This window comes from Toxotes jaculatrix, chromosome 20 (genome assembly GCF_017976425.1).
Source record: "Toxotes jaculatrix isolate fToxJac2 chromosome 20, fToxJac2.pri, whole genome shotgun sequence".
Classification (NCBI taxonomy): domain Eukaryota; kingdom Metazoa; phylum Chordata; class Actinopteri; family Toxotidae; genus Toxotes; species Toxotes jaculatrix.
This window is the reverse complement of record NC_054413.1, coordinates 2,301,553-2,326,011: the sequence shown is the minus strand read 5'-3', so window position 1 is coordinate 2,326,011 and position 24,459 is coordinate 2,301,553. Positions and strand designations below refer to the sequence as shown.

Here is a 24,459-nt window from a genome sequence, read left to right as displayed (position 1 = left end):
TTTAAGCTCCCATTTAGTCAATTAATTCTGAGAAGTGGAATCAGAAACTGCTCGCTAAAAAGTGAGAGTCCCTGTTGTTTATGATGACGCAGTTCAAAACCATATTTCAGGGCTGAAAGTCATTATTTGGCACTAGAGTTGGAACAAAACGATGCAACCCTAATACACTCAGAGAATCAGAAGCGACTTCGGAGAAATAAAATAATTTAAAATAATGTGCTGAGAGGTTCCTCTTCAACTGCTGTTGTGCTCGATTGCAAACACTGCCATAAACCACTGGTGCAAGTTCATAGAGGCCCATCTTTGTTTTTGTCAGAGTGACAACAGGGAGAAGGAAAAGGGAGTGAGCTGAAGGGGAGAGCGGTGTGTGGAGAGCTGGCAACCCACAATTTAGTCCAGGCTGCGGAGACATAAAATCAAGTGCACTAGAGGAAGGGTTACTTCAGGAGCCCTCTGTGGGTTCTAAACTGGGCCACTCCGGCGATGGTTGTGAAAGCTTTGGACTGAGTGATGCAAGCTCTGCTGAATGATGGCACTGTGGAAATAACTAGAAAACAGGGAAAATAGGGGGCTCTCATTGACTTGGCCCAGATTGTATGATTTATATGGGTTATTTGGTATGCATTTGGGCAGCGAGGCAAGGTAATGTGTTTGCGGTGAGCTCTGGAGCGGTGCACTGGGATGAATGGTGTGGGCACACCCTTGCCTTTGACAGGGATAGTATAAGCTAATTTGTTTGGATTACTGTCATTTAGTCAAAGGCACAGTGTCACCTCTCTGTCATGTCTGATCAGGAAATTGATTAACCACACGAGTCCATAATTTGAAGGTTTCATATCAAAGACTTGTGTGCATCTGTTATGAAAAAAAGAAGCTGTTGCCTGAAGGTTATTTCTCAGTATTTCCTCAGGTATGACTGTAGTTCGTGGATAGATATCAAATAACATCCTCTAACTCAAATGATATTGGTGAAAGTAAGTTGAGATGTTGGTAACACATCTTGGAGTGAAACTTAATGTGCTATTTAGAAGCAGAGAGGGGGCTTAGAGAACCGTTAACTAAATCTTGGTGCTATTCCAGTGTCGTAGGTTGAATCCTAATTTCGACTAGAGGACTCTGGTGTTTTGCACTACAGTGCTGACATTCAGTCAGGAATTTCAGTTCAGCTTTGCATTCCAATTTGACTGGGGATTTTCAGCTGTTTATTCGCCAGCATTTTATGATGATGATTTTGCCCTCCTCAATCCGTAGACATTTTTTTATTTTCCTTTGTGGTAATATCCCCCATCTGTCTGAAATCTCCTTTTAGTGATCAATTTCCTCGCCTTAATCTGTGAGGCGTGTGCTTCTCTACGTCATATTGGAGTGGGGTGAAGTTATTTTCAAGACAATGCGGCAGTGTGTCTAGACGGTGTTTCTCAGCTAAACAAAAGATCAATATATATTGACAGGATTCTCAGGGAATTTTTTTTTTCTGTTTGGTCGCATCTGTATTTATTTTTCTGCAAGGATGAGGGACACACAAGCCTTGTTTTTTTTATACGTGTTTTGGTAATTTGCCACTGGGAACTCGGTTGTGAACCACTAACCCACATGGGCAATAAGACAAATGGAGAGCCCCGGATTTGGGTCGAGCGTACGGTTCCCCAATTCGCACTTGGGATTTAGCTGTAGATTTCTCCAGCGAGCAGCATAGCATGTATTGTGAATGGCACCTACTCCGAGCCACAGTCCTTTTAACAAACTCAGTCTGAGACGAGGCGAGGAGGAGGGGGTCATGAGGAGGAAGCGAGAAGGCCAAAGAGAGCAAAGATGGTGGAACAACTTACTGCTGACACCTCCACACATTAGCAGCCTTTAAGGGCCTCCTCTGTGGATTGTAACATGACCACGTTACCTGTGGCACCAGTGCCCAACCCTCCTCCGCTCTCCCCCATGCCTCTCCCTCCCTCACCCCCTCTCCTCTCCCTTGCTCGCCCCCCTGGCTGACATTCTCCTCTCTCACTTTTAATTGCACCCCTGGGGCTCTTTCTGGGTTGCTGTGGAAGTCTTCAGCTCAACGGGCACGATAGGGTGCTTTGCCATGTCGCTCATATCCCTCGTTAGGGAAAAATAAAAAAAATAAAAAAGGGGGAAAAAACAGAAACAGAAGGTGGGAGAGGTAGACGAAGGTGAGAAAGAAGCATAGAGGAGTTGGCCTGCTCTAAGAGGTCACTCACAAGTCTAGATTAGCCTAAAATGCCACCCAGGCCTGTTGTGTGTAAAAGCACATGTGCACTGGAAAGGCCATTAGCTGGCCAGATCCAATATGTATTGACAAATGCATTTGTGTGATTCTCTGTGTCCCTGTCTCTATCCTCGCAGTCCTGTGTTCGATAAAACCAATAGATACATTTAATAGCTAATTGTTCTGATTCAAACTGTTATCCCAGGCAATTCTTTGAGCGCAGAATCACGGGGCATTCGAAAATTGGCAGCAGACACATTAATCTTGCTTACCCAGCACCCGACACAATGCACAAGTCTTATTGCTGTATGGCGACTCCACACAATCTGTGACAGGCAATTTAAAGCAATTTACTTTTTTCATTTTTTCATCAAGCACTTTTTTTTTAATGCAATTAAATGGCACATGATATGAAGCGTAGACGGGGCAGGCGAGAGCGAGACAAAGAGAGAGTGAGTGTGTGTAGGGAGGGAGAAAATAAAGGCAGCCTTGTGCTTGTTGTAAACACTGCCTCTTAACTGGGAGAATATAATTATGGTGTCATGTTCTATTACACACCTTCATTATGACGATGGTGCTCCCTGAGAAAGCGAACAGGGAAAGATGAGACCTGTGGCTCTTTTTCAAAAATCACCTCCGGCGACGGGCGTTTTTGGAAGATGGCCGCGAACCAGAGCCCACTCACTCTGTCTGTGGCGTGGCATCTGTCACTGTTACGCAGTTTTGCTCCAGTTTCTGTTTCTTTAAAGGAAAATTACAAATTAATACAACTTGGGTTTGTAATTTCGGGCCATAGTAGTTTTGGTGCAGCTAAACTGGCTTCAGTGTAGCGTTAATGTAAAACTTGTCTCACTGTCTGACTGATTTATTCATAGCAGTGTTTCCACATGATCAGTGTCATTAAAGACTGAAGCTGAAAGAAACGGGCCACACATTCTCTTTTAAGCCTCTCTTGTACTGTACAAATGTAAAGAGGCATTGTGTCGTAGCCACTGGGCTACATGTGGCACCATGGCATTCTTAACCCGCCTTGACATTTTTTGACGTAGCAAAAATAAAGCTTTAGCTGACTTACTCCTGGTCCCTTGTCAAGAGAATTATCAGGGCAGGAAGCTGTACAATATGGCTTCCAGGGTATGACAAATGTGGTCAAGGGGCGAACGCTCCCTGGGGACGACGGAGCCCTCCATACAGTGAAAGCATTAGCTTTCCACAGTGACATTATGAAGAAATCCATTGAAAAGGCCGGCTTCCCAGTGCTGAGGGACTCGAGGTAGAAAGCTTCATGAGTCTACCCAAGAGACTGACTGGTATTTCCAACCACGCTGAAGCCTAGAGCAAATCAATAGCTCAAAGTCCCACATGCTCCTCACCAGCGTCAATTAAGTAAATTCATAAAGTCGAGTGTGCTGGGAGTTGGGGGAGGGAAATAAAAAGGGAAATACTAGAGAGAGGGGAGAGAAAGGAGTGAAAAATCATCTAGTCATCTCGCAAATTTGGATAGGAAACCATGAGAGTTGCAGCTTAGAGAAAGTAGAGAGACTATTTCTCTACGGGTGTTATTAAGAAGGCTGACAGTCCATCTCACTTCCACCTGCCTCCATCAGCACACGCACTGTTGACCCGGGAGTCTCCCCCCCCCCCCCCCCCCCCCCTCCCCGTGCTGAGCCAGGCAGAGGACACATGCAAAGTGACTGGCTTTCAGCGAAAAGCCCAGCGATAATGCATATCAGCTCGGGCCTATGCAAGCAAAGTAGACAGAGACAGGGGGATGGGGATGGGATGTGGAGGCAGGAGGGGGAGGGTGGGAGCGAGGTGGAGGGTGGGGGAGAGCTATAAACTGCAACGCACAAGGGAAAAGAGAAAGAGGGGACCTAACCCCCAGCTTCAACCGCTCGCAATTTGCCTCATAAGGGGAAAGCAGGGCATGCCTTGGTTGCCTCTGGAAGACAGGTAGCGTAATGGATGGGCCAGTCTCCCAGCCTGACTGCTGACACTGCTCTGACAGGACGTTTTCTGCCTCTCCTTCACTCCCTGTTTCCCCCTCTTTGCCCCCAAGTGTGTCACGGCAACGACATCTGATATCAAAAAACTTTCAGCGAGTGTTTCTGCATGCTGAAATTCCACTTCACCCTCACATCTAGAGGGTGTAAACAAACACCGCGGCTGGAATTTGTTTAAAGAATAGCAGAAGTTTATAAAGGCAGTTTGACGTCATCGTGTTTGCTCAGAATCTCTCAAAGTCATCCTGCAGTGTGGCGCGCAGACCTGTCGTCTTCTTCTCTTATCAGTGCAAAACCGATAGCAGCATCTATGCTGATGTTTCTTGACAAAAATACAAGAAAATAGAAGTAAAGAGTTTTTTTTTTGAAAGGCCAGGATGACCTGTATTCAACCAGGATCTTCTGCAAAAAGTGAATAGTGTTATACTGAATAACAATCCGTTGATAACTTGATTAGTTGTAGGTAAAAAACTAATCAGCAACTGTTTTGATAGCAACTTATTTTCACGAATACAAGAATTTGAGAGGACTACGATGCGCGTAAACTGTGGCAGAATAAGGTACACCACAGCGCTGTTGATAAAAAGCAGTTCGCAGTCGACCAGCGACTGTGCCCTTTGGTGCACTCTGGGATGGGTTTGTAGGAGTGAAAGTAAACAAGACAGTCAGGCTGTGCTTATGAACCAGTGGAACAAACAGAACCAAATAGCTGAAAACACACTCGCTATCAAGCTCTCCATTATGTTTTTGAACTGAATCCTTCTTTACCGCAAAAGGCTTGACAGACGGGCACAGGAGTGAAACATGCAGCTACTGTATTTTGTTTATCGAGCCAACAAAGACACCCAGTCGACATCAAGACCTCTGTACAAAAGTTGCTACAAAGCTGTGCCAGTCGATGTGGTGAGACATCTGTTTGTATAAAGCTCAGCGGTTGTTCTGTGAAATTGCTTGATGGTTCTTCTTTATTTCTGTTGTATCACATTTTCAGATACTAAACTTAGCGCTGGCATCCGAGGCAAAGCTGCGGTATTGTGACAGCTTCCACTGCTGCCTCCACTCCCCTCAGCCGGCACCTTTCCTCTCACTCCTCTTCTCTCGCTCCATTTCCCTCGCTCCCTTCAGTCTGTCTGGCTCCACTTCTGCATGCAGGTCAGGGTACTTAATTCATGTCCAGAGACATGGTTTCCTCATTCCCCAACATACTGTGTGAGGGAAGCCGACCAGACCTGCCATACATCGGGACCAGACTGCACCATGCCCCCGCCCCCTCCACGTGCCTTGTGAGAACGTGCGATATGGAGGAACGTTGCATACGCTCCCCAGCGGACTCACTGATAACCCTCCTACCAGACCCCAGCCGAGGAGCACTGGCGGCCTGGATATCGCCCAGCCTGTGAGGAATAATGAGAACAAAAGCAGAATACATGGCCTTCTTTCTCTTGCTACCTACCCCTCCTCCTCCTCCACCTCTGTCCTGTGCTGTTCCTCTTGTTCCGTTTCTTTCTCACATTCGCCAGCGCGTTCTGCGTTGGCCTTCGGAGGACGGTGGACAGAGACAGACGAAAAGGGAAGGGTGGGAGAAATGATTGAGAGACGGAGAGTGGAGATATTCCGCTGCCCACGTCAGGGCGCTTCTCTGTGGTTTGCAAACAGTCATTTTGCTCAGTATCTTTACACTGATCTTAAGGTAATAAACTGGGGTTGACATTGCCCAGGGTCTCCATTGGCATTCTGCTGGGTCTGATAACAAAGTGTGCCGAAACAGATTGTTTAAAAAGATAGAACGGACCGCTCCACATAGAGGCCTGCACTCTATTAGATGTTGATTCAGGGGCTTAATTCAGATAAAATAGTTCTACATGCGCTGTACAAGATGTAAGTCTATACATTGATGTGTAAAATTTCTAATCTGATATTTATCAGGGTAGGCAGCACTCAGCCTGCCCATCAATCAGATGACTGACGTTCAGCATACAGCAGGTGTGTGCACATGAATGCATATCAGGGCTTGTGTGGATGGGAATGTGTGTGTGTGTGTGTGTGTGTATGTGAGAACAGAGAAGTCAATCACACGCAGAGCTGTGTTGCAGGTTTCAGGTCTGCTATCCACGTTGCTTTTATCATTTTGGTTTCGTGTCTGTGTTTGACCTGAACTCTAAAGCTTCTGCCTTGATAATGCCTTGTTAATGAGTATAGCACAGATTTCTTGAAGATGGATATGTATGGGAGTAGGACTGCACCTAATGATTTTTTTTTTAAACATTTTTAGATTTTCTCTCCTGATATTGTTTTTGGTTAACTGTTAACTGTTTGGCTGTTAAAAGAATCTCAAGGTGATGTGTTTAAATTCAAACAGAGAAAACCTGAAAACTTTAATTATTTCATCACTTTGTGGGAACTCAGTTTGGGGCCAAAACATGTATGTCCCCAAGTGTGTATTTGTTAAGTCACGTTTGCATTTACCCATATGTCAAAGGTCACATCAGATCTACTATTTGAGCACTTTTAGTTCACTTTCACTTTAAAGGAAGCAAAAACTTTTTTTTTTTTTTTATGATTTCAGACCTTTCGGCCACAAATTACCGTCATACATTTTTACTTTTACTGATTTTAAAGAAACACTTGACACACACATCTGGAGGCACCTGCTTTTTACTTTCGTCTTTTCGCTCGCCTTCTGCTCTTGACTGAGTTTCAGCTGTACTGCATCTTCAAAAAACTCAGCCAAGTTTATCTTGACCAGAGGTTGTGATACAAGACGAAAGCTTGTGCGGTAACAAATTGCTGCCTCCCCTCCCAGTATTGACTCTCTGTTTTTCTGTGTAAATGTTCCAGGTGCTGGTTGCCACCCTATGTGGGTCTGAGGAGTTGTTCCTGCTTCGGTAGATTACAGCATGAGGACCGATCCGATACTCTGACCAAAGACTACTGGACACAGACCGCAGAGGGGGGAGAAGACAGAAGGTTGTGGTGGTGCGGCCATGGATAGAAGGAAAGTTTGCCTATTGATGATGCTGTGGGCCATGGCCCACCTCAGCTCTCCAGGGTACGGGCTCAGGGCCCTGCGAAGGACTACAGGGGGGCGGAGGGGTTCCGCAGGACTGACAGGGCAGGACGCCAACGGAGTGCCACTTAGGCGCTCCAAACGAGGTTGGATGTGGAACCAGTTCTTTTTGCTGGAGGAGTACACCGGGACGGACCTGCAGTATGTCGGAAAGGTAGTTTAACAATCTACTTTTTTTTGTTTCTCCTTTTTCAGACACATGAGGCCCACACTGCCACATCTGCACCACAGGCTGCTGGAGGCTACAGCTGCTCTTTCACAGCAGAACCTGCTGCTGACAAATCACAGCATTCATGTGACGATCATGGATCCCAGAGTCCACCTCAGAGCAGATCACTTGATCCAAAACCAGGCTCGCACATGATTATTACACACAGGCTAAACAATACAACCCATAAAACAATACAGCAAACTATCTATCTATCTAAATATCTGGGTCAGTTAGCCAACTGAATGTACAGGCAACAGTTTAATTTCTCTCTCTGTGTAGAAGCCACACAGACGAGTTTGCAGAGCCTCACACACCCATTTTGAACATAGATTAAAATTCAGTGACAGTGAGCCACATTATAGTGTTTTAGCTGGGGCAGGATATTGAACCTTGACACTTCTTGTGCTAATTAAAAAGCATATTAAGAGCAAATTAAGTATAAAAACTGCACCAAAAGTTGGAATGAAATGCCTGGTCAGATTTATAATCTTGTTTACTGGCTCTTTGATCAGATAGCTCCTGATTTGAATCAAAATGCTAGTGTTACACTGTTTTATTTAAGCAGAGTTCTCACATAGCTGCTAATTCTTTTGCATTGTTTAACTTTGGCTTCTTTAAAAAGAGTGTTCAAACAGTACTCAGCCCTGAACCTAAAACGATCACATGCAGTCAAAATGTTCTTATCTTTGCTCGTTGACAGTGGTCACTGTCTCTTTATTACGTTTATTACAACAAACTTGAATTTGCTTTTAAATTCAAACAAATTCGTTGCGCAATTAGAAATGTTTCTGCTTATATTCTGGACGGTGAATTGTCACTTTTTCTGACCCATCCAAACTTGCAGTTTTCAGAGGGGCTTACCTCCAGCTACCAGCTCCCGCAGAATTTAAACTCTTCCCCTTTTCAATTTCAACAGCAGTTTGTTCAGGATGAAAGAGGGAAGTACCCCGCAGTTGGTGTGAGCAGACATAATCACCCACTAAGGCCGAACAGAGAAAGAAAAGAGCACCACACTCAAAAACTTCATCATTAGACAGCTAGGGGTGACTGGCTACACTGTTAAGCTGATAAGTGGCCTCTAAGAAGTGAAGACATCACAGAAGAGATCTCTTTGGCAACAAAAGATGAAGCAACAACTTCCATCTCACAAATTATAACTTGAAATTAGAACTTGAAATCGTCTTCAGCGTCTGTTCCTCCAGTCCACAGCTTCCTGCTGTCTCTCTCTCTGTTCTGTGTCTTTTCCTCGATTTCTATTGTTTGTTTATTCTTCTGGGATTTTTTTTTTGTCTCCACGAAGCCACTGTCAACACAACACAACTTGAACTTTTTATATGCCGACATTTGAAAAGTTGCTATTTTTCTGTTCATTGAAAAATGTCTCATTATGTACTGTCTTGTCAATACATATTTATGAAGGCAGAGTTCTGCTGCGTTTTTTTTTTTTTTTTTTAAATCCTTCCCATCCATCAAAACAAAATGCAAATTTCAGCTGATATTGCTTCAGTTCATTACAGTCACACAAAAAAATCAGTTGTGATACAACAATTTTGGAAAGTTAAGTTTCTGTGGTAGGGGGAAGAATCTAATTACCTGTGGTGCCTTTTCTTGGCAGCAAAATGGATTTCCAGAAAACGTAATCGTCCTCTACGAACAGCACGCTCAAAGGAAAAGATCTGCTCTTAATGAGATGCTTTAAAGTAAATAACTTACTGAATAAGAGTGTATCATTTTGTCTTTGAGAACACGAGAATCATCCCATCATCTGATAGTAGACATGGCATGATACTCCGATCAGCTAATGCTCATATATCAGACTTCTATCCATCCGTCCTCGGGCTTTGTTTGCTGTTGGCTGTCCAATATATTTTGTGCTTACTGTCAGCTCTGTGGCTGCCTGCACAATGTCCATTCCACTCACATCAAGCCATCCTAAAGCAGCTGTCTTGCCCTACAGTAAAATATGACATCCTCCGAAGGTATTATTTGTTCAACAAAATGAAAACACTGTCGACCCAGATAACATTGGGGGATGTACAAGAAGACGGGCCAAATAATGCTTGCTTTACATGCAGCGGAGCGGAAGTCAAGATATCAGTCTCCTCTCCCAACCTACTGTAATTGAGGAGATTGTGAGGCGTCGTGGCAAGGTCAGGATGACTGAGGAGGAAGAAAGGCTGTTTTGTGCACGGAGTTGAATGGGGCTAGTGCTTTGCATTCCTATCGTGTGTCCACGGAGGATAGAGTCATCCAACCAAATGAGATTCTGCAACATACGTCCTCCCCGAGTGAGGGTTGACTTTCAGCCCTGGTCTAAAAGGATTACATAGCTCGCTACGGTATGAAACGAGCAAATACGAGAAAGAACAAAAAAGCTCAAAAGAACAAAAAAAAAAAAACAGAGCGAATGAATATCAAAAGTAAGTACCACGCATGATCAAACCACTTTGTCTTTAGAGAGTGGTGATTGATGTGGCACTCGTCCTTTCAGCTTGTAAAAGGACTAATAGTAAAAGAAGAATGGATTATCTGAGTGTGGTATACACTGAGAGAGCCAGAGGCCACAGCCTAAGAGCCCATCTCCTGAAGACACCATTAAGGCATCAACCTTCGAGTACCACACTTAATCATGACTCTGAGCGCTTGTTGTTTCCCCAAAGTACATGCAGCTGGGTGCTTTTCCTCATTGTCAGCTCACTAGCCAGTTGTCACATAGGATTGCAGTACGTAGATTTTATCTGATTGCAATTACTGTTTGTTAATTGCTAGATAAAGTACAACTGATGAATGAGGCCCTAAAGGGAATGAATAGCTTTTGAGTTGAACACATGGCTCAACATAGAGAGCAACCATCTGCATCTGTATCCTCAGGTGGAGGCCATACTTTCACACTGTAGTGGGTCTAAAAGGAAAAAAAAAAAAAAAAGAAAAGAAAAAACTACAAGAAACACAAAAGAGAGGGTTTTTGTCATTGCAAGTGACATCATGGCAACCAGAGAACACAGCATGGAACAAAGCCACTTTTGTTTGTGCTGAAAAAATGAATTGGAAATAACACAATGGCGTGTTATTATAAACAAGGGAGCAGCTCTTGACACTCAGTAAAAGATAGAACGATGAAACTGCACTTGAATTACAACATCCTGTCTCCAGTTATTTGGTAAACTCAATCTCTCCCAGTTGCTTTTGTTTTTCTTTCTTTCTTTCTTTTTTTTTTTTTTTTTTTTTTACAACCACTTTATTGAGTTGTGAAGAGCTAACAAATGAAATTGCAATCTTTTCCGAACAAGCTTAACAAAGGCAGTTGGAACAGGAAGGAATTAAGAGAAGCGATTGAGAGGAGAGGGAAAAGGAGACTTCAGCAGTGCCTTGTTGGGGAGCTGGTTGGCTGCTAATCTTGCTAATCTTGCTGTATTGGCCAATGATTTTTTTTTCTCCTGCAGGAGGGGAATCGTACACTGCCTCTCATTAGCAGGCATGCTGCATACAGGCCTCAGAGGGCCTGGGCTGTCACTGGGGGAAGAGAATGTTTGTTTATTTCATTATTTCTTACTTTACCAAAGGGCACATATCCACTGAAAATGGTTAATGGCCTGTGGTTGAGGAGTGTTTGTGCTGCACTATCATATCTCATAAAGTATTTACAGCCCCTGATAGGCCCCAGTGGTTCTGGGCCTGGTGGGTAGACTCCTCAACATAGTCCCTAGCAAGTGAGCAGTGTTCTCTGTATGTGAACAAACACACATGCCTGCAAACACTAGCCTCTAGTAATGGGCTGGAAATCAGAAGGAAGAGAAAAAGAAGGGCAGATGAACATAGACATAATGTGCGTCCCTGTTCTGTACGACTCAGCGGTTGAGGCATCCTGGGGGAAAGACTCGAGCGTCCTATGGCAACAGAGTGGAAAGGTGCAGGGTTCTGTGTGTTTCTTTGTGGTGGGGGGGGGGGGGGTGATTTTTGGTCTCTGTTCATGCTCCCCCATTACCAGCTGCTCACCTTGGCAGAGAGGCAAGGAGTTTGCAATATGGCGCAGACTTGGCTGTACCCTCGCCATGGCAACCCCTGAGGTCTCCAGCGGCGACCTGGAGCACACATTGGCAGTGTTTGTTGATTAGGCGATAAGTTCCCGCTTGTGCACTGGGAGGGGGCGACTTCAATTATGCTCCTCTCCTTCGCAGCTTGAGCGGTGGAGGAAAGGGTGTGATGAGGTCATGTGGCGACGAGGCCCAGCAAACATCTGTCTGACAACGTTGCAGCGGTGAAACGATGTCTGGGCGAGATACGCCAACATTGCCACAGCATCTTGCAGTTGTCTCAGTGCTATCACCTGCCTGCTACTATTTCAGACACACGTTGGTTTTGTCAGGGTGAGATTAATTGATTTTCTTTCATCAAACATTCAGGCCTTTTCTCTGCATTTCAGTATTTAATTGGCCAAGTTGTTTTCAGATGAGGGGGGAACGGATATGACAGTATCAGCTGTGCTTTTTTTTATCAGCCTGCGTTTTGGTTTAAGTGGTGTTTCAAAACCTTTCTAAGTAATTTCTCTAAAAATCGAGCACTGTCGAGCAAAAATCTTGCAAAAATGCACAATATTTCAGCTCGTTTTCAGTAGAAATAAATGTTTTTTGAAAATTTTTTGTTTGTGTTTTAAAGAAAAGAGAAGATAATACAGTTTGCTGCACTAGAGTCAAGAAAAAAATTAACTGCGGTTTAGAAGATACTGTAAACGTGTTATTTTTTTGAGAACACTGACAGATATTGAGTGTAAAAACATATAAAATCAACCCTAAAAAGACACCATATATAAGGCATATGTAATTTCAGACCTCAGGTTGTTAAAAAGCCCTAAATTCACTGACACTACACTGAGGACATGACCTCAGTGTCCTGGTTTGTAGCCATGGCCCTGTAGCAAAGTAAATACAAACTGTTGACAATTGTCTGTGATTAAAAGATAGCATGCTGGAAATTCTGCCTGGGACACAAAAACAGAAGATGTCAGATGTCCACAAGAGACAAATGTATGTTACGTGACATTTCACCTTTAAGTCTCTGCAGCTCTGACTGCATATCGCAACTTTACACATCAACAGACATTTGATAGGCTATTTTTGTGCACAGTCTGAGGCTACCATCTGGCAACGTAGAAGGCAGCCAGTTCTCGACAGGCCAGGACACAAGGCCTTAAAGGCTAACTGGCTAATTGCCCTAAGCAGCCCATTTCCAGTGCCATCTTTTTGGCCTAACTTGAGTGAAGCGCAAATGGCGGCCAGATCGAGTCTGCACTAACATTTGCTGCACTTGAAGCTGGTTAATTTCACAAACAAAGAAAGCTCGCTTATAAGTTCTCACGCACAGATGTCTGATGAGTACCACTTCACTTCTCAGCCCACTTCAGAATGGAAGATGAAGCACATAGAAATAGAAATAAATATCGTCTACTGTGAAAAAATATCAGCCATTGGAAATATTATGATATCACTTAGCAGAGACGGCTAATTGAGTGGAAGGTTTTGAAATATATAGCTTGTCATTGATGGTATAATGCTTCACGTAAATGCTTAATAGTTTGCTTCACAGCTGATTCACAGCAAAGGAATCAGTGTCAAGTCATTTATGTCTGTAATTGAGTTTCTTAAAGTCTTGTTTTCTCAAAGCGTGTGAGAATATTTCAACCTGTTTCCAATGCAAATCAACCCGTTTCAAGTGTTCTCTGAAATGAAGTTTCATTTTTCTTGATTTGAGTACAGCAACTTTCCTCTCGTTCTTTTTTCCTCTCAGGAGAAAGACTCTTATTTTTGGAAAATGATTGAAACAAGTCTCAGGTTGAAAATAAAGGAATATTTTGACCTTCTGGGAAAAAGCACTATTTTGCTTTCTGGGGTTTTCTAAGAGTTAGATGAATTGATTGATCCCTCTCTCGTGTGTCTGTTCTATAAGTAGACCTACCAGCACCTCTAAAGCTCACTGATTAACCAGTTTGATCTGTACAAAAACAACTTTTGAGCTAAGCCGATCTAACTTGTTGCTCACTGCAGCCTTATATTTTCCAAACATGAGACTGATATTAATCTTAATAATCTCGCCAAAGAAAGAAATTATGTCAGTGTACTCCTTTAAGAAAATGTGGCCCCTATTTTCGACAGAATGACTTGATAATATGGAGATTTTTTTTTCTAGTGTCCTTCTCTTTCTGGAAAAGACCAAAAGTCCCAGTGTTAATGGATATAGCGTCATGCTCTCTGCCTTTTTTACGATTTGGTACCGTAGGAGGGCGGAGGAGAAAAGGCTAGCTATCGATGTGCCCGTGCTTCTTGGTGACCATACTGAATGCACATGTGGCTTTCTTTTCTCACCCTGTGACAGTTTAATTGTATTTTCGATATAAATTGATCAAAGGGCCATTGTGAATGCACGTTGGGCTGCCACATTGATTTCCGGGAGAGGTTTTTTTTTTTTTTTTTCCCCCCCTCTTAATTTGAGTAGAAGGGCAGCAGTAAATTCTCCTCACCACCAAGGTAGGCAACTGGGAGGGACGGGGTCACTGCAGCAGCCGCTGGAGTTCGATACTCTGGGCTGCCTTGTAATATCCTTCAGGGGAGCGAGGAGGAACTCTTCAGAACCACAAGATCTCTCTGTTTCCATAGAAATGACAGTCGACACAGCGTATGTCACACTGTCTATCTCACATCTCTCCCCGAAAGGAGAGGACTCAACAGTTATTAACTGAATTGTCGTGCCGGCAGAGATAGGCAACTTGATAGACAATCATAGAAAAGGACATTGCAGCTATAACAGCGGGAGAAAGATAATAATTTTGAAGTGGATTGTTTTCAGCCAACTGAGTCTCTGTTTGGAAGCATGTACTGTAAAGCAGAACAGAAAACAAATAAAATTCTGCAGGATATTCTACTGGCTTTGTTAGACAGGGAGAATAAGAATAAAAAAAACACAAGAGCTGTTTTGACCAGAATTCAAGTGGGTGAATGAAACAGTGCTCCACTCTAGATCCTAATCCGAAGATGCAAAAATTCTGCAACACACTCCACTGGCTCTGTTAGACGGAGAAAGGAATGAAAACAGTCATTTTTACCAGCATTCAAGCAGGCAAACAAAATAGTGTTAAAGATGCTAATCCACAAAGCTGTTCATCTCACATGTGCCAGCTTTGCCCTGATAAAACAGCATGAATTAGTAAAGCTTCCGAGCACCTGGGATGAAAAGCTTTTTAATATATGATGAGAAGGGAGATTTTGCAATGTGCTCCCACGTGACCCAGCTGCAACGCACAATATCCCCCCTCAGTCTGTCCACCGGCGGAGCCAAGAACGCTTGTAGACACAACAACAACTCGTGCTCATAGGAAAATATGCGTTCAGACCGTCAAAAGCAAACGTGTCGGCTCACTTGAGTTAACGAGGTGTCAATAACAGACCTCAGAATTACGTCTTAGCACCCACTTACCAGGGAAAACATTCAGATGGCATTTGCTTCACTTTGTACTTGACATGTTTGCCCATGTCTGCAAACATGTGCCCTCCTTTTGCCCTTTACCTCCCCCTGCAATTATTACCATGTCCTTGGTTATTAAAGCAAGGAAAAGGAAGTAGGCAGGGAAGCAGTGGGAGGGGAAACGACTGGACAAGCTTTTGATGAGTTCTCGGAGATAAATATGTTGGGGGGATTTGGTGGTGGAATTAAAATGTCAGAGCATGCTAAGCTGCTGTTCATGCAGAAAAAAATTAAACAGGAGATAGAGATGGAGAGAGCGAATAATAATGAGAAGCTCCGCAGACAAGTGGACTCTCGTGGTCCTCTGGCATGTTGGTCATGTTACTGATCCATCAGGGATTGGCAGGCGGCAGACGTGCGCGCACTCATGCTGGTACTTCACAGACTTCGACCCACTGGCATTCTGTTTTACAGCGCTGTGAAAATGCCACAGTGGCCCTGCGGTAAGGAGCGCGATGACAACCTGCATGTAACAATACGAGTACATGCAAGGTTTTAAACACTGCGGCTGTGTGTTTTCTTCTTGGCAGGATGCGGATATCACAGAGATGAGGTGAAGCCACGAAAGTGTATCGTCAGTGACAGTTTACTAAAGATGATATGAATCTGTTAAATGACACCAAACGCACTTATCAAAGCTGTCAAGTGTTTCTCTGCCAAGGCCCAGATTGGTCAGATCACGGATATGTGCACAGTGCATCAGGAACACTGGAGAGGAAAACTGTGATCCTGCTTTGAAATTTGATTTTGTTAACATCTTTGGTACAAAGTGCTCATTTCTACGATGTGTTTTTGCATTCCACTTCTCAGGTATCACCAATCGATCACGCAGCCAGCAATGTGAGGCTTTTTTTTTTTAAATGTAGATTAATTTTCAGTTCACTGTGGCTATTTCTGCTCATGCTAAATACTGCAGGAGATTTTTCCCTGGAAAGAGCTAGCTGACACTCAGTGTTCATAAGAGCAAATTAAGCAAATGTGAAAGCTTTCATAAATAGGAATTTGAATCACTGTTGTGCTATAACAATTAGCAATAGAGAGCAGCAAAGTGGGAATTTATTAAAATGAAAACACCACAAACCGTTGCTTGAAAATGTTGTTTGGGTGCTGCAGGGATCCATATTATTATTATTTTTTTCCCCCCCACAGCTTCATTCAGATTCGGACCGAGGAGATGGAAGTGTGAGGTACGTCCTCAACGGGGAGGGAGCGGGGACCCTCTTCAAGATAGACGAGAAGTCAGGGGACATTCACGCCACCAAGAGGCTGGACAGGGAGGAGAAGGCCTACTACATCCTCCACGCCAAAGCTGTCAATCGCTTCACCAACGAGGCGCTGGAGGGCGAGTCTGAGTTCATTATCAAGATCCATGACATCAACGACAATGAGCCACGATTCACCAAGGACCCGTACATGGCCAGAGTCCCTGAAATGGCTGACATTGGTAAGTTCCTGCTATAGATCTATGTATGTATGTACCTGTGATATACTTCAGTGTTATCATTCACTGACTTGTCACGGAGTCATATAGTGATGATGTGATTGTGTTGTGTTGTTGTCGTCCAAATCTGTGATTCTTAGCACACTGCAAGTGAGAAGTGAGTTCCTCAAGTTTTAGTTTGACTTGTTTTCAGAGCTGGCTGATGTTATGCTTACCAGTGGAACAGTGGTTATTGTAATTGCACTGAACATCGATTTGATTAAGTATAAAAGTTCAGTCTCTTTCAAGGTCGACTTACTTGTTGACTTCTCATAGTCTTCATCTGCTTAGGAGGAGATGTGATTCAAAGATCTGGAAAAAGTTAAAAAGTGGACCTTGAGCTAAGATTTCTTTTGTCAAATTAATTACATTTTTATGATTTTACATACATTTTCCAGATACTGAAAATATGTTAGTAGTAATTTCAATCATATTACTCAGCCCCAGTGTTTAGGGAATGAGTGCTGCTTTTACTTTTTCATGGTAACTTTTAATACAGTGGAAAAAGTTAGCATCAGTGATGCAGTTTTACTTTATTTTACATCTGCATCAGTTTCCCAAAAGATTAGCTAAATTGAGATGCCAGACAATTTATCATACTGTTGCCTCCCGTCCCTGAGATGTTTGTGCCTCAGCGGGAAATGAATGAGTTAATAGACTAAAGATAAATAACAAAGACAGAAATAAGGAATAACTAAGTAATCGTCGTTACTAGTTTTTGGAGTGTGTACAGCTGGCAAAGAAAAATGTGTTCATCATGTAAAACCATATTTATTGATCATAAAACAGACAATAACTGTTTACACAAATTAAGGTGTGTGCATGTGTGTGCGAGGAGCTGGATTAAAAGGCTTATAATTTAAATAGGATAGAGATGCCAGTCTTACTGGATCAATGGGACTTTATCAATCATAATAATGATGCCGACTCAACAAAGAGGACCCGGCTAATTAAATGAGAAAGACTGGGAGCTGTTTTATGACCAAGGTAAAGCGTCTCTGTGATGGTTACAGCACTGATGCAGATAATCTTTTAAATACAGTATTGTATCTTATTAAAACAGTATTTAATTTAATTACCAGCATTGTCAGCTGTGTCATCACAGTGAATAATTGCAGATTCTATTTCTGGAGTGTCAGTTTCTGAGACAGCACCATTTGCTGTTTTCACATTATCGTTTGTTCTTGTCGTTCAGCACCAAATTAAACTTTAATTCAGCGTGCACTCTGGCTCCAGCTGAGTCTAAAAGTACATACCGGCCTCATGAATATAGATAAACAATATAAAAAGGCTCCTAATCAATACTTGCATGAAAACATGGAGTGAACTCTCTGTTCTGTTCTGCTGCTGCTGCTGCTGCTGTGGCGGCTGCCGCTGCCGTGTAGCTTCGGGGACTGAGGGACATCGGTCTTGCAGCCCCGACATGTGACAGAGTTGTCACTTGGTTCAGCAACCCCAAGAGAGAGGCCGGCACTTATCTAAGGGCAGCACGGGTGCCCATGGCAACAACCGAGGTGTGATGTCACCGCTTGGCAGAGCATGTGTTCACGAGTGACTGCGTCGAGACACTGCCCCTTTAAATGTGACATACACTTTGAGTTTATTATAGTCTCGCGGCTCTGACATTCTCCTGTCGGACTCTCAGTCAGGTACGACTTTGATGCGCTCCACCTTTGACAACTGAATGATTACAGTCAAGGTAATTTACTCCGCCTGCACAAAAACTGTGATTATTCCTGACTTGTTTGTCAGAAAATTCTTTTCTCTAAAGCTTAAAGTCAGCGATGAGATGGCTGATGTGGATCAGTGATATTTTCTAAAAGCTGCCATGTCAGAAAAGCCTCTTTGAGTCTAATTCCCTAGTTAAAGGTATTAGTGATCAAGGTTCGATGAACTTGCTCAGGAATCCTCCCGAACTGTCACTTACACCAAATCAGACAGCGGTGGTCTTTCTCTCTCTCTCTGCCTTTGGTCCTTTGTTTTTTGTTTGTTTTTTTTTCTCCAGCATCCTTCATCCATACAAATGACATTGATTTTAAAGGAAGAAAACTCTCCTCTCACCCTCACAGATCTCGACTGACATCAAATTAGAGAAGTTTCATGAGGTCGTTATCCCATTGTATTGCACAATTCTATATTTATACCACTTTGCCATTAAATATTTCTACTCAATTAATTTTCTTCTGCATGTAATGAGGCAACACTTGGCCCTGCAAGGCGCCATTTGGGAGGTAGCACTTGGCTAACCGCTTCCCTTTGTTCCACTGAAATAAGGCCTCAGCCTCTCTGGAAGAGAAAATGGATCACAGTCGTTCGCCTGCTATCAGATATTTGGCTTCTTAGACACTCCAGATACGTGGATACCGTAATAGGCTTCTTGGGGTTTGCAAAGAGCTGGTATCGGTGGCGCTTGTATGCTTAGAGAGATATACTTAGAAAAATACATTAGGACTTATCGATTACCCGCGAAAATCAATCATGTATAAGGGTATAAGTGGTGGAGGAGTAAAGATTGGTTTGGGTAATGCAAAGGGACAGAAATGATCAGTCACATTCTGCATGAGCTTGATTAGAAGAGGATCCGACACCTCATCAGAAGGTGCATCAGCTTAACCAATTATCCAGCAGGCAATTTTCAGCAGTATTGAAGAGTTGATCTAAATCATTGTCATGAATCTTCTTCCCCCAGGCACCTCAGTAATTCAGGTGACAGCCACAGACGCAGACGATGCCACGTACGGGAACAGCGCCAAGGTGGTGTACAGCATCCTGGAGGGCCAGCCGTACTTCTCTGTGGACCCAGACACCGGTCAGTGTCGAGTTAAATGTGAAGGACAGCTGGAGATACTCTTTATGCAGTAACCATATACAACTATCAGTGGTGTGCTTTTTATTCCTGCCTCCATTTTGTTGTGTTTCCTTTCTAATGTTGACAACGTGACATCAAGTTCGCCTCTGTCATAGATGAATCTTCAAAGCAAGTGGAAAAATTTCAACCTGTTTCCCTAAATGAAAAGCAAAAGTTTCCATTTGAAGTCTGTTCTGTGTGTTGTCGAGTCCCAAAAACCTATTTTCTTATTGGAAGTGGAACAATCTGATGGTACAGTAGGAATATTTAAACCTGTGTCCAACAAAAACTGGCTTGTTTCAAAACGTTTCTGGAACTGATTGACTGTATTTTGAAGAAACAACAACAACAAAACAACACAGAAAGGCCCAGCATGCACTGCAGCCGTTACGACTGCTGTTTTCTGACTAATGTGCCCAACTCCTCAGTCCTTCTTCCTGCTCCTGCTTTAACAATGCTGTTGCAATTGCATTCCCCACCTACATATGTAACCTGCAGCTGAAAGCAACAAGTTCACACTGTTTGTCTGGAGGTGGCCATTCTGGGAAACATAACAAATCACTAACTGAAGCAGTAATAGAGAAGGCGAGCTGAGCTTTACCAGGACAGTAAATTAAAGCAATTTATCATGAAATAACTCCTGGAATGCAGGAAATTTCCCTTTAACCGAACCAAAAATACCAACGCGCCTGACTCCTCTCGCAGGCTGACGGGCGAGGGGGATTTGTAGTTGAGAGAGTGGCAAATCACCAACCCCAAAATCTAGCCGCTTGCTAGTTTTAATCATTAATGTGCGCTTTGGAACACATCCCGCTCGTGTCTTTTTTGCTTAAACAAAAGGGAAACGACAAAAAAAGCCATTTGCAGATTAGCGGAGGGATTAACAGTAATATGGTTTATCCCACATGTGGTATGTAAGCTGACATCCCCTCTTACACAAAGACATGCCTGGACATCACATTATAAGCAGGATTTGTTTCTCCTCTCCTCCTCTGTGTGTGTATGTGTTGTAGTCATTAAGCAATAACAAAGGTAGACAGAGATATAGAGCGAGCGTGATGCTGTTTTCTAAAGCTGCTATACGTTTGCTTCCTTTGCTGCAACACCGCCTGAACGATCGCTGTTCTCTTAACAGTGTGTTGTCCATGAGATGAATTGCATCGTTAGGATGAGGATAAAAAAAATAAAAGGAAGTTGCATTGTGTCTGTTTTTCCTTTTTGCCATGTAATGTATGGAAGAAAAGAACGAGTTGGAGGGCCTTCTGTGACAGTGTGGGCCAGTGAGATCTGAGCCTGAGTGATGTGCCACGTCAGCCTCTCCCTCTTCCTCGTTGTTTGATATGCAATGAATCAGCTATTTAGACTGAAAGTGGTGAAGTTTGTCAGAGCAGTTTATTTAGGGTGAATTTTTATTTCGCCCCCCCCCACCCCTCCACATGCTTCTCTTTTATGAAGCTTCAAATTCAAACGTGTAATAGCAGAAAGGATTTAAGACCGGCTCTGATGGGAGATGGAGCACACCTTTTGAATATGCTGCCAATTACTGCTTCACTCGGTCTCTGTCCTGACTCCAAACTAGAGATCTAACGTGTCAGAGCGGAGAAGTAAGCAACTGCACGGCACTTGAAAGGCTGAACATTAACAGAGTCTTAATTCCAAAGAGAAGATAAATGATGCCGAATGCATTTGGAGGCGAGGTGGTTTTGGTGGATTGGCCCTTTGGTCCACTTACCAGTTAAATCATGAGAACACAGACACCAAAATGTGCTCCTGGGTGGCCACTGAGCTCCGTGCTGCTGCGCATACTGAGCAAGAGCACTGACCTTTCAGTAATAAAATGTTCTTAGTGGTTTAATTATCTGGCCTGTAGATGCATAAATCTAAAAAAATGAAATATCATTAATTCAATACAGCTGATGCAGACAGGCTAATTTTTCGAAATCTTTCAGGTGAGCACAGTGATTTTCAGATATATAATCAGCCCACCTGTGGAAACACTTCATTATTTCCATGTCATGTGTTCGGTTGATGTTATGAAGTTTGTACACAAACCTGCCAATCTGCCATAGTTTAAAAATGACCTACCACCGAGCTAAAGAGGTGTAGATACTATTAACTGGTTCAGTTCATACTTGAGTTACACGACTGACATTTCATAGTGGCATATTGTACAAACTGTATTTGTGCTGCAGGCAATAATTATTTTCATTGTCTATGAATCATCTAATTATCGTCTGGATGAATTAGTTAAAATCAGGTTAAAAATATCAGAAAATTATAAAAGAAATATCCACCCCAGCTTTCCAGAGTCCAATGTAACTGTCTTATTTTGTAACAAGGTAATCAGTTTAAGGTCATACTAAACCGAGAAAAGCAGCAAATAGTCACAGTGAAGATGCTGTAACTAGAGATTTTAAGAATTTTTTTCTTGAAAAGTAACTTAAATCATTCGTTGATTATCATAATACGATGCTGTCTCTTTTCATTTTAGTTTATTGTGCTCATTGAGTCAGCTGCAGTCAGCTTACACTTGTACATACTGTTTATTGGTTTATTTTACATACATTCATCTTCATTTACAGTTTATGTATGCTTAAATTGCTTAAATTATGAAATGTATTTTGTTTAATTGGTAGCAAGAAATATTAATCTAATGTAATCAAATGTAATGTAGAGATGCTTTACCCAATATTATTAGAATAGATACTGCATAACTAAAAATCATCAGTTTGTTGTTTTTTTTTTTTATCAATTTTAATAGAAAAATACCTTGATTTTTGAAAAATGAGCAGGTTTAAACTGACATTCACTCAGATTTTATGTTCCCACACATCCAAAGTTATGTTTGCTGCTCCACAGCGACACTGGTGACCGCAGTTGAAGGATCAACGAGGTCACGAGGCCCTCTTGTGCAGAGCTCTCCTCAGAAAATGCTTTCAGTTATAGAAAGTGAAGAGTAAAATGGGCAAATGAGCTGCTGATTATGCACGAGTCCTTAAAAATACATAAAAATAAGTAGTTAAACTTCAGAGTTTGGGCAGCAAATGGGATTTTCTCATTTATATTCATTTTTTAATGTAATAAAACGACACATAATAAAATATAAAAAAAAAATAAGTGAAACTCCTTTAAGTCTAGCCCTTTATCTAAGTAAACTCGACTTGATTTGAAGGATGGTCTTTTACAACGAATTCTCTCTGTAAATCTGTGTGTTTTTCCTCAGGCCTGATCAAGACAGCTCTGCCTGGCATGGACAGGGAAGTCAAAGAAAACTACCAGGTTGTGATCCAGGCTAAGGACATGGCCGGACAGATGGGCGGCCTCTCAGGAACCACTACGGTCAGCATCACCCTCTCCGACGTGAACGACAACCCGCCACGCTTCACCAAGAGTGAGTATAGCCTTCTGGAAACACACACACAAGCGCGCGCACACACACACAGTGACCAATCCTCAGCCCATGAAAACCACTTGTCAGTGTGAGTCGGTGCCAGGCAGGCAGCCCCCATCTGGTGTCAGTTTCAGAATGAATTTGGATTATTGCAGGGAGCTCTGGGTTTTGTGTGACTAAGGCAGGCCTCTTAAAGGCAGTGAATAATTAAATATAGAGCCATATGACAGAGCGAAGGGTCCTGCAAAGTGCATCAGATCAGCCCTGTAATCCCTATTAAATGAAGAGAGTACATTCACTGGGTTTTATCTCCCCTACTCTTCCTCTCTCTTTGTCTATCTCCTGCTATTAAGTCTTTCCTCTGCTGCCTTTTACTCCATAAAACCAATGTTCTCAATTTAGTGCTCCAACTGTCCTTGCTGCATTTTTTTCCCTTTTTTGTTACCCTCTCACTCATCAATCATCAATCCCTCTTTTCTACTCCCTTCCTACTCTCTTTCAGTCTCACACATTGTCTCCCTTCCCTCTCTGATCCCCCTCCTCCTGCCTGTCTCACTTCCTCTCATGCATTTGGCAAACGGCGACAGCAGCCAGATCAGATTGACAGATTACTGGTGTCGTCATGTTTCCCCCTCAGTAACAGCAAGCGCCAACTGTACAGTGGGCGACGCGTGCGCACAGCCGCGAACGCAAGGCAAGCACGCGACCGCAGAACTCCCGCCACCCCCCCATTTATCACTCCCCCCTCCCGCCAGCTTGTGGGGGACGGAGGGAGGGGGGAGACAGACGCTGTCATCTCAGCTCCAACGCCAGTGAATGAACAGTGAGAGCAGGGAGGGAGGAGATGGATACGACAGGGATGGAGGAGGTGACAGGAGGGGAAGATAGGGGAAGAAAGAGGAAGAGTGAGGCAGACGACAGAAAGACAGCCTGTGATGGAGGGAGGGGGGGAGGCAGACAGGGAGGAAGATTGAAAGAGGGAGAAAGAGAAAGAAATATTGTAATGGGACACCCAGAGGAGGTAGAGTGTCAGGAAGCGATATCATTGTTGTCTGCCGGAGTGATGCCTCTTCTTTTCCACCCAATGCTAAATACCTGTTAGCCTAGGGAAACCTTCTTCTGGTGCGTCACTTTCAGCGTGTGTGTGTATGTGTGTGTGTGGAGGCAAGTGTCAGCGTCACGGCGACCTGCCGACTCAGGCGTTGCCAAAACACTGTCAGCATGTTTTATTAGTGTGTCAGTGCTGTTTGTCTCCGCAGGCTGTGTGTATATCACACCCGCTCCCTCCTGCAGTCCAGCTATTTATTTAAGCATACGAGATGCAGCCGGGGCCGCCGCGGCCGACAGGCAGCCATCAATTTATCCACCTCAAACCAGGAAATCATCTTACAAAATAAAAAGAAAAAAAGAAGAAGAAGAAGAAGAAGAAGCAGCAATTAATTTATGTCGAGCAAATTGGCCCTGAATTTATGTTACATCCTAAACTTCGAGTAGTGAGTCAATAGTGCTTGCAGCAACTTATGTTAAAAGGCCAAATGTCTGTTTTGGAGATGAAATATGTTTTACCGCATATGAAATGTCTGCTCCACAGCTGATCTACAGCGGGCTCTTATATTGCTGCTCTCTGATTGGCTCTGACTCACTCTCTTCCTGACCTACTCTCCTGTATTCGTGCTCTCTGACTCACCCACTCACAGCCTTTCTTTATTCACTAACA

General features: G+C 43.2%; 1 protein-coding gene across 1 annotated transcript in view; it reads left to right on the top strand.

Moving 5' to 3' along the window:
• Window positions 1-24,459, top strand: part of LOC121200376 (cadherin-6-like) — a 79,205-nt gene that overhangs the window by 12,163 nt on the left and 42,583 nt on the right. The window contains exons 2-5 of the mRNA XM_041065643.1: window positions 7,069-7,451; window positions 16,173-16,467; window positions 19,193-19,312; window positions 22,575-22,742. Coding sequence (XP_040921577.1) covers window positions 7,215-7,451; window positions 16,173-16,467; window positions 19,193-19,312; window positions 22,575-22,742 — 820 coding nt within the window. The 5' untranslated portion in view covers window positions 7,069-7,214. The remainder of the gene's footprint in view (window positions 1-7,068; window positions 7,452-16,172; window positions 16,468-19,192; window positions 19,313-22,574; window positions 22,743-24,459) is intronic.